Source organism: Carya illinoinensis, chromosome 14 (assembly GCF_018687715.1).
Source record: "Carya illinoinensis cultivar Pawnee chromosome 14, C.illinoinensisPawnee_v1, whole genome shotgun sequence".
Taxonomy (NCBI): Eukaryota; Viridiplantae; Streptophyta; class Magnoliopsida; order Fagales; family Juglandaceae; genus Carya; species Carya illinoinensis.
Genome location: NC_056765.1, coordinates 9,418,910 through 9,429,377, shown reverse-complemented (window position 1 = coordinate 9,429,377; position 10,468 = coordinate 9,418,910). Strand labels below are relative to the sequence as shown.

The window sequence follows — 10,468 nt, the reverse complement described above, 5'->3', positions numbered from 1 at the left end:
CCCACGTGGTCATCGGCACAGACAATCTTCTTCAGGTACTTGCTTTGTTTTCATTTGTTTTTCTTTTCTTTTTACTTTGCTGCGTTCCAAAGGCCAACGTGGCTGCCGGATAACGATAACCCAGAAATCGACGGTCAAGATTTGAGATTAAAATTAATCGTAAGGCCCGTAATCCAAGTTCAATTCGTCTGTATTCTCTCTCTGTCTGTCTCGTTTCAGAAACCTTAGCCTCCATTGGTGGTGTCAATCTCATTTTTCCTCTCGAGAACAGACTCAGAGACCAACGAATACATACACAAACATATACATATTATATTTGATGATATTTTATTTTGAAATTAGTTTTGCTTTTTAGGGCTTCGAAATGTCATCGGTCGAGTCTCTATCTCCTATATTTCACCAGAATATCCATTTGAATTCGTATAGGAAGCTCTATCATTGTCATGGATTTCGCTTCGTTCGCGGTCAATCTAGGGTTTTTCACCAGAACGCCAACCCTTTTATCCCAAGTTCTCTACGTTTCCCGCCCACCAACATCTACGGACAAGCTATTCGTGCTTCGGAGAATACGGAGAGGTTTAATCTTTGGGGAGCTTTTGTCAGTGACTGCGGGTTCAGAAAGAATCGGATTGGAGCCAGTAGTCAGGACAGCGATTCGGCGGCCGGTTCTAGCGGGAAGAGCGAAGGCGAGGGCAACAAGAATCCACCGAATTCGGGTTCTTCGACGCCGAATCCGCGGAGACAGAAGCAAGGGAAAGGGAATTGGTGGTGGTCAAAGGGAAAGAAGTGGCAGTGGCAGCCTATAGTTCAGGCTCAGGAGATTGGGGTTTTGCTTTTGCAGTTGGGGATTGTGATTTTTGTAATGCGGTTGCTCCGACCGGGGATTCCTCTACCGGGTTCGGAGCCGAGGACTCCGACTACTTTCATAAGCGTGCCATATAGCGAGTTTTTGAGTAAGATAAATAGCAATCAGGTCCTGAAGGTTGAGGTTGATGGGTTTCATATCATGTTTAAATTGAAGTCCGAGCCTGGGAGTCAAGAAATTGAAGTTGGGGGAGCAAGTAGTAAGCTGCTGGAATCCGAGTCTCTGCTTAGGACTGTAGCGCCAACGAAGAGGATCGTTTACACGACGACTCGGCCAAGCGATATAAAAGCCCCATACGAGAAGATGCTCGAGAATGCAGTGGAGTTTGGGTCGCCTGATAAGCGGTCGGGTGGATTCTTGAACTCTGCATTGGTAAGGTTTTTCTGTTGTCACATTTCCTCCTACATGTTACGCTATGTCAAGAAAGTATCTTTTACGGCTAACAAATCTTATTTCGTGCTTACTAATATGATGCCTATCGTGGCTTCGAAAGGTTGTGACATGACTCATCACCAGCATATCATACTTTGTTTATCTACGCTGGTAAATACAGTCCTAGACGATCTCTTTATGTAGAATTATATATTACGTTTCATCTCACATTCAGAGTGTTAACAAATATCAGCCTGCAAAAAGGCCTAAAAGTTTATCATTTTTCCTCCAATGGCTTCTAGACCTAAATAACAAGTAATCTTCTAGGAGCTGTTATATGGCATAAGTATGACAAGTTCTTTTCTGCCGCTACAATTTTGCCAGCACAATCTTTTTGACATGTACTCTTTATCTACTGATGGTAGGACAACTAGTTTTTGGCTATCAAGATTCCCCTGATATTAGTTATTTCTAACGCTTAAAGAAAGATCATCCTATTATTTTCAGAAACAAAGTGTAAATTTTTTGAAAAAAGGGGCAGCCTACCCTCCCATTGTTACTTTGTAGGAAAAGGTTATTGTAACTTGTTTAGAGTCATGAGGATTCTGTACTTAATGGAATATAAGACGTTAAATGCAGCTCAGAGCAAAAAGGGTTAAAAAGAAGCTCTACCTAACAGAATATTAATTTTTGAGAATACATAATACATGAACCTTTAAATAATCTGAAAATTAGGGGTGACAATATGTTACACGACCCGTTAACCCAACATGAACACAATACGATAATAGTGGGTTAAGGTTTAGCCTTAACGGGTTCGGGTCAAAACATGTTGACCCGTTAATACTTGATTGCTTAACGGGTCAACCCGTTTTGACCCGTTATAACACATTAAGAAAATTAAAGTTATAATTATATCCTTATACCTAAAAGTAAAATTGTTAGAATTTCAATTTTGATATTTTTATTGTTTAGATTGTAATTTTGGACTTATAGTTAATTTTATAAATTTTATAGATATTGTCATTTTAACATTTATATAAAATTATGCTAAATTTAACTAGGTTAAACGGGTTAATTTCTAACCTATTCAACCAATTTACATAAACAGTTTGAAACAGATCGTATTGTGTCGTGTTAACCTATTTCGTAATATTCACTAATGGGTCAAAACGGATTGACATGACACGACCCGTTATGGTAATGGGTTGTGTTAGGGTTTGCAATTTTGACACGATAAGCTTAACGGGTCGGGTTAGGGTTGACCTATATAGTATAATATACATGCTCTGATACGATACGAACACAACCCGTTAACATGATTTGACACCCCTACTGAAAATTATCTTATTTATTGAACAAAGTGCTTTATTATTTTATTAGGAAATTCAATTCTACACTACGGAATTCAGACCTGATATATATATTTTTTTAAATCTCTTCTGTATTGCATTTTGTGTTGTAGTTTGTTTATTGTGAGCTTGAAGTTTTATATCTTGGCTTTGGGCTTTGATCTGCAGATAGCTATGTTTTATGTTGCTGTGCTTGCTGGTCTTCTTCATCGGTTTCCAGTAAGCTTTTCTCAGGTACTAATCACATGCTTCATTTCTTATACCTTTGATAGTTGAAACTAATGCTACATGGTCTTTGATGAATATTTGCATGTCTACAGAGTTCGGCTGGCCAGATTAGGAATCGGAAATCTGGGGGTTCTGGTGGTGCAAAAGCATCTGAACAAGGTGAGATAATCACCTTTGCTGATGTTGCTGGTGTCGATGAGGCCAAAGAGGAGCTAGAAGAGATTGTGGTATGCTAGGGACTGCTCATATTATTATTCTATCAACAAAAAAGTTGCGAAAATATGTAGAGAGTCATAAATGCTTCCTGCTCATTCATTATTTTTTTTTTCCGTTAAAAAAAAAAAAAATTCTTGCTTGGGATTTGTAAAATTATTTTATTTTTGTGCTGATGTTTATTTGCCAGGAGTTTCTTCGGAATCCTGATAGGTATATACGACTCGGTGCCCGTCCTCCTAGAGGTGTTCTCCTGGTAAGTTTTATCCAGAAGTTAGTTATTGGCCAGATATCACTTTGGACTTGAAACTTTTCTTAGTTTTACTCTTGATTGCTTGTCCTCCATTGCTTGTATGCCATTCCGTGTTGGTAGATTATGTAAGGTATGGTGGAGGATGTCTAGCTGAACCTCCATTGTTACCTGTGACATAAGTTTTATATATAATTCGTAAACGTGACACTGTTCATCTTACAGGTGGGTCTTCCCGGGACAGGTAAGACTCTTCTAGCAAAGGCTGTGGCTGGAGAAGCCGAAGTCCCCTTTATTAGCTGTTCTGCCAGTGAGTTTGTGGAGTTGTATGTGGGCATGGGGGCCTCCCGTGTGAGAGATCTATTTGCACGGGCAAAGAAGGAGGCACCATCAATAATCTTTATTGACGAGGTTAGAATCTAGGAATCTCTTATTCTCTTGTATAATTATGTTCAATGTCGGAAGGTGCCAATACATTTCTGGTCATATCATTTCTTTTATGCAGATTGATGCTGTTGCAAAAAGCCGTGATGGAAAATATCGAATTGTTAGCAATGATGAGCGAGAGCAGACCTTGAATCAGCTGCTTACTGTACGCTTTCTTGGACATAGTTTTTCAGCTTGTTTATCATGTTATCTTAGTCATGTTGATGTGTGTTAAAATGCATTTCAGGAGATGGATGGGTTTGACAGCAACTCTGCTGTCATCGTTCTTGGAGCAACTAATCGCTCAGATGTCTTAGACCCTGCACTTCGCCGTCCAGGGAGATTTGATCGCGTGGTTATGGTTTGTATTCATGTTATCTTATCACTCTTAATGTTGAAATCTGACAAAGCAAGTGCTCCTTAGCAGCATCCTGTAATAATGCTCGAATGGTTCCTTCATCTTTGTTTAGGTGGAAACACCTGATAGGCGTGGAAGAGAAGCCATTTTAAACGTACATGTTTCCAAGAAAGAACTTCCTCTTGCAGACGATGTTGACCTTGGTGACATTGCCTTTATGACTACTGGTTTCACTGGGTACTTGCCCTCCTTTCTCCAAATTCATTTAGAAGCTGCACCTTCCATCTTTCCAAAATCCTGATTGCAGAAATCTTTTTGAGTGAATAATTGTTTTCAATTGTTTTTCAGGGCTGATCTTGCAAACTTAGTAAATGAAGCTGCTCTGTTGGCTGGAAGACAAAAGAAACTTGTTGTGGAGAAAATTGATTTCATTCATGCAGTGGAAAGATCAATAGCTGTAAGTCTCTAGGTCTGTGTGCCACTGTCTGCTAGAGAGAGAGAATTGTTCTTTCCTTGGTGGGCTTATTTTTCAATCACATTATTCTTTTTTAGTCGTGGTTCACTGAATTATTGCTAGAAAGACTCCCCTAATTATGCTTTCACTGTTTTTCTCTCCTCCTAGTTCCAAGTCGGATCCCAACATTAGTGTTTTTTTTTTTTGTCTGGTTTCTATGGTTGATACCTTCTCACTTTGCTTTTTACTTTGAGATAACTGCATCTACTTGTCTTTCTCCTTTTGAATACCAAATATAACCTTATTAGAAAACAAATGTTTCTAGCGGATCTGCTTGTGTCTGCATTAGCTGTCTAGGAGGTATAAACGAAGGAGTTCCTAAGTTTGTATGTTATCTTGAATGCACTTATAGGATATAAAAGTGAAAATATGCTGCCATTTCTAATGAGTATATGTCCTCATAGAGATATTTAGCTTGGGAGATGTTTTTTAATTACACACTTGATTTCCATCATTTTGTGCATTTAGGTACTTGAGGTTTTACCCCTTCTTGAAAGAACGTAATTTTTGGTGCAATTTAAAAATATGTAAGGATGATGAGTAGACTTTTACTTGGATTAACTAATGGAGAAAACAAATGTAATTTCTTGTTGTAGGGCATAGAGAAGAAGACTGCTAAGCTGCAAGGAAGTGAGAAAGCTGTAGTTGCACGGCATGAAGCTGGCCATGCAGTAGTGGGCACTGCTGTTGCAAATCTTCTTTCTGGACAGCCGCGTGTCGAGGTAATTAATAGGAGTTTTTCACTAGAATATTTTCAGTTTGCACTTTTCCTTGTTTTCTCTTGTTATCAATGGGAAGTACTTTTTCCTTTTCCCTCTTTAATTACCCATTTAAGCATATGTCTCTCTCCCTGTGAGGACCTTCTTTCTTTTTTCCCTTTTTTTTTAAAGCATTTTAGACAAGCTAATATTTGTATTTTATTATTTTCTTACGGTACAAAACTTATAAGGTAGGTTCTAAATAATAATGTACGAATGAAGATAACAATTTTAGAAATCTTTTGGAAGAAATATAGAGTTGTCAGAATCCAAAATATGCCATGAATTTTTTTTTTTTTGATAAGTAAGAAGAAATATATTAGAAAAAGAAGGGCCAAGGCCCAAGTACACAGGGGGTATACAAAGAGCTTTGCTACAGGCTAAGAGCTGCGAAGAGCAGCGTAAAGTTCAGCAAAAGAAGTGCCATTCAATACAATAGAGGATGATAAGACTAAAGTATGGTAAAAGAAATCCTTAAAGCCTTCCGGAGATCGCTCCTTATCCTCGAAACAGCGATTGTTCCTCTCGGTCCATGTGCACCACATTAGGCAAAGTGGCACCATTTTCCAAATATCTGCAATCTGCCCCTTGCCCCGGATTCCTCTCCAACAAGCCAAAAGATCAACCACCTTTCTAGGCATTACCCATGCCAAGCCTAGTCTTGTAAATATGTCATCCCACAATGCCGTGACAGCTTCACAATGAAGAAGTAGATGATCCGCTGTCTCACTATTGTGTTTGCACATAAAACACCAATCCGTTAGGTAGAGGCCACGTTTTCTCAGTTTATCGATAGTTAGTATACTCTCATGGGACGCTAGCCATACGAAGAATGCCACTTTTAAAGGCGCCTTAGTCCTCCAAATGCTCTTCCAAGGGAATGCAGTGGAGGGGTGTGCCGAGAGTACCTTTTAAAAGGAACATACTGAGAAATGCTTGTTTCCTGTGGGTGACCAAATGAGATGATCTTCTCCATTAGCATGTAGATTCGACGCTTGTAACGCACTGTAAAAATCAGCAATGTCTCCCAATTCCCAATCTTGTGCCGCTCGGGTGAATCTTACTGACCAATGCGTGAAGGTAGAGGAGCTGTCAGAATTATCAGCAACTGTGGCCTCCTTATCAGATGCAATCCTGTATAGGGAAGGAAAAGCGATCTTCAAAGCAATCTCGCCACACCAAGCGTCGTGCCAAAAGCTAACTTGATTGCCCCTTCCCACCACCAATCTGCAATTAGCAAAAAAGACTTCCCAACCGTTGCGTATGAATTTCCACACACCTACGCCATAAGCCCCTCTTGCTGCGTTAGAACACCAACCTCCACTCAAGCTCCCATATTTGCTGTCAATAATTTCTCTCCAAAGGGCGTCTCGTTCCCTATGGTAATATGCCATGAATTATTGCCGTATTCACCCTTTTATTGGTGTCCACATGACATAGATGATGTAGTAATTACTAAGTGTTCTACTCATTAATAAAACTTATTGCTAAATGTTCTTGTGTTATCAGAAGTTAAGCATATTGCCAAGGTCAGGAGGAGCACTAGGCTTTACTTATATGCCTCCAACACATGAAGACAGATATTTGCTGTTCATTGACGAGTTACGAGGCCGCTTGGTTACTCTTCTTGGAGGGCGTGCAGCTGAAGAAGTGGTTTATTCAGGTCGTGTGTCAACTGGTGCACTTGACGATATACGTCGAGCAACTGACATGGCGTACAAGGCAGTAGCTGAATATGGTCTTAATCAGACCATAGGCCCTGTGTCTATAGCTACACTGTCAGGTGGTGGGATCGACGAGTCTGGAGGTGCTGTTCCTTGGGGAAGGGATCAGGTCCTGTGAGTTTTTGTTTTGTTTCTGGGCTCCTATTATATTTGCTATAGATGCTGATGTAGAATGACCATTAACAGGGCCATCTTGTGGATCTTGTTCAAAGAGAGGTGAAAGTATTGTTGCAATCTGCTTTGGATGTAGCGCTTTCAGTTGTGCGTGCTAATCCTACTGTTTTGGAGGGTCTTGGTGCCCATTTAGAAGGTGATACTTAGCTAATCCTATATTCTTCTACATATATATATATTTATATATATGCACACCATTGTCCATAGTGTTTGCTGGTGCCTTGGTAATATCTTTCTGCTCTACACAGGTTGGCTTCACACAAGTTTCTAGACACTGACATGACTTACAATCTTAAATTCTGGGTCTGTCTAGCAAAGAAAAATTGTCAGAAGATTTTCGTGATTATGAAAACCACAAGGCTTAGAAAGTATATAAACTAGGTCAGTTTTTAATTTCTCAAAGAACATGGCAGAGCAGATAATTGTAGAGAGAGGGAAAAAGTTTAATCATAAGGGCAATTTAAGAATCAGGAAAGGAGGAAGAAAAGGTCCCTGATCAAGTGTAAAGCTGTTGAATCTTTTTATCGATTGAAATTTGAAAACTTAAATTTGTTTGACATCATTTTGACCTTTTCATAGAAGCTAAAGTCTAACAAAATCTTGTTAGGAAAATCATCTCCATTACCCAAATCAAGCAATGTAGGAACCATAGATATAAGACCTGATTTAAGCACAATTGAAACTGCCTAATCAACCTCTTAGACAAGCTCAAAGTCTGAGAAAATACATTCAAGTGTTGGAAACTTGTAGAAAGCTCTCTTCCAGCTTATTTCCAGTAATTTGATTGGCCGAAATAGGAGGTTTGTTCAGGATACACTCAGCATGAGTCTAGGGGCGGTCTCATAAGTTGACCTTTAATATACAGATTGATATGTTAAATAAGTGTTGCCTATATGATAACAAGTCTGGCTACAGTTGGCCATGATGTTCTGACGGTGTTTCTTGTTCAGAGAAAGAGAAAGTCGAAGGTGAAGAGCTACAAGAGTGGTTGAATTTGGTCGTTGCCCCAACAGAACTTAAAGGTTTTATTGCAGGCAAGCAAGAGTCTCTTCTTTCACTGCAGACAGGCTCTTGATAACAGCTACTGCTTATTCTTCTTATTTTTTAATGAAAGAGTAAGTGACCAAGCTTCTAGCCATTGATGGCATCATTGCGTCGGTGAACTCATCCTCCTGATTGGCCACGACTCACCCTTACCTGGTCGTATATTTCAGTGAGGTAAATTCTGGCTTAGTTCATCGGCATTTACCATCATGTTTCATATCTCGCACTTTACTGTCTCAAACCCAGATATGGTGAAAGGACCGAAGATTTATCTTGGTCAGAGCTGCTCTAATATCTAGTGTCCCATGTTAACACCATACATTTGTGTCTCTGGAATCCGTTGTACATTGGCTTTTATTTTAACTTAACACAGAATCTGGAATCGATGAGAAAAGAATGTCAGTATCTGCACTTGTAATTGCTGTTTATTTGTATATGGTATGGTTCTGTGAAGTTACATACCACTCCACATATATATTTTAGTTCAGAAAGTCTTGATGAACGTGGTTCTGGGAATTGCAAAGGGTTTATTTTACCCATAGGGGCATTGTTGTGGACCATATCTCATGGTATTAGAAAATTGAAACAGACCCATCCACCTTTTGTTGTGGACGTATTTGAAAATTCACAGCTATTCTAAGCCAATTAAATACTTCATTTTATTCATTAATTGTATGGTGTTTATGAGTAATTCTACATACAGTTGTGGAGTGTACAAACGTCGTGTAGTTGCTTTGAAAAAGAGTGGGGTCTATTGTTAAAAAATTAATTTTTTTATTTGGATATTATATTTATTCACTATTTTTTAAAGTAATTATATGGGTTTTGCACAATCACAACTACCATTTTTCTTAAAAAAAACTTATTTAAGTGATTTTAAATGTTATAAATAGGGCAAAAAAGAAAAAAAAAAAAAAACTCGATGTGAATGTCAAAATCAATTTACTTGAGTTAATATGATGAAACTCAATACACATTCTTGCGAATCAATTACAGTGAAGAACAATGGAAAGAAAATACTCATTTCTTCTCAAAGTTACTCTTCTATTCCGTTTTCTAATCTATTTCAAAAACCAAATTAATAATTATTTACCTTATTTTATCATTGAACACCCTTAAAAAAATAATTATAAAAATGATGGTAGATTTGGCAGATAATCACACATGTGAGTTATGTTATATAATATAGTAATCTTCTTTTTCTCTCATTTCATTATTTTGACATGGCTTTATTTATTAAAGATATATTTTTTAAGAAAAAAATAGTTGATTCGAGAGCTATAAATAATGTCACGTCAGCACAGTGAGATGAGAATTACATAATGTTGTATTTCAAAGCTGTAAATATTTTCTCTTATACGTAAAAGCAATCATTTTTTCAAAAATAATTTTAAACTAGGAAGACAGATGACTTCAGCTAACTAGCACTTTCCACAAGCAAATATTTCTGAGAGAAACCCTTTTCATATCCAATTTGACTCTTTTTTCAAAAAATAAAATAAAAAATAAAAGAAAATATTCCTTGCTTGCCTACCCTTTACTTTTTTGAATTAATTAAAAAAAAAAAATCTACAAATAGAATCAGTTATCTTTGCCTCTAGGTCATTCCCTCCCTTGCGTGCTAGAAGAGCTTTGGAATAACTGAGCATATAAAAGAAAAACATCACCACTCTCCCACCAACATGCCCAATTCAGAACAAAATGAAGTTCCAGTTGCAGTCTCTGCAAAAATCCAGATTATTTAGTTTCAGATCATGGGGCTCATCGTTGGCTTTGGAATGGGTGGAATTGGCCATATTTGCAGCGCCACCTCCCCATCCTAACTGGAGAGTTGCTTATGCTGCCTCATGTCCGGTGATGACACCTTGCGACCATAAAGCAAAAGATATCCTCAAGTAAGGGGAGGAGGGTGTTTCCTCAGTGTTGATGCCCTCTCTATAATCAATTTACTTTTAAGCTTGGCCATTGCCAACGAGTCACTATGCTGGTTGGCCTCGACTCATTGCATTTGATCATTAGACTTGCAGGATGTTTGTGGTACTGGGTTTTTAATATTGCTACTCTCCATCGTATATCTTGTTATTTTCAGTTACCTTTGCTGATGCAATACACTTCAAATGTGCCTCATAAGATGTATGATTGAGAATGATAAAATTTAAGATGAAGATTATATTTTTCTTCTCTTCTTGT

At 38.2% G+C, this 10,468-nt stretch overlaps 1 protein-coding gene across 1 annotated transcript; it reads left to right on the top strand.

The window, feature by feature from the left end:
• Positions 1–202: 202 nt before the first annotated feature.
• On the top strand, positions 203–8,815 carry LOC122294274 (ATP-dependent zinc metalloprotease FTSH 9, chloroplastic-like). Its single transcript, XM_043102878.1, has 13 exons — positions 203–1,237; positions 2,758–2,823; positions 2,910–3,044; positions 3,221–3,286; positions 3,506–3,691; positions 3,786–3,872; positions 3,954–4,067; positions 4,177–4,301; positions 4,413–4,521; positions 5,175–5,300; positions 6,846–7,169; positions 7,247–7,370; positions 8,185–8,815. The coding sequence occupies exons 1-13, from the start codon at positions 365–367 to the stop codon at positions 8,307–8,309; spliced, it is 2,460 nt and encodes an 819-aa protein (XP_042958812.1). The 5' UTR covers positions 203–364; the 3' UTR covers positions 8,310–8,815.
• Positions 8,816–10,468: the final 1,653 nt, after the last annotated feature.

Bases quoted from the DNA above. Each gene is read 5' to 3' on its own strand.
- LOC122294274 (XM_043102878.1), top strand. From the start codon at position 365: ATGTCATCGGTCGAGTCTCTATCTCCTATATTTCACCAGAATATCCAT. The intron at 1,238-2,757 runs GTAAGGTTTTTC...TTTGATCTGCAG, and splicing joins GATTCTTGAACTCTGCATTG to ATAGCTATGTTTTATGTTGC. The intron at 2,824-2,909 runs GTACTAATCACA...GCATGTCTACAG, and splicing joins TTCCAGTAAGCTTTTCTCAG to AGTTCGGCTGGCCAGATTAG.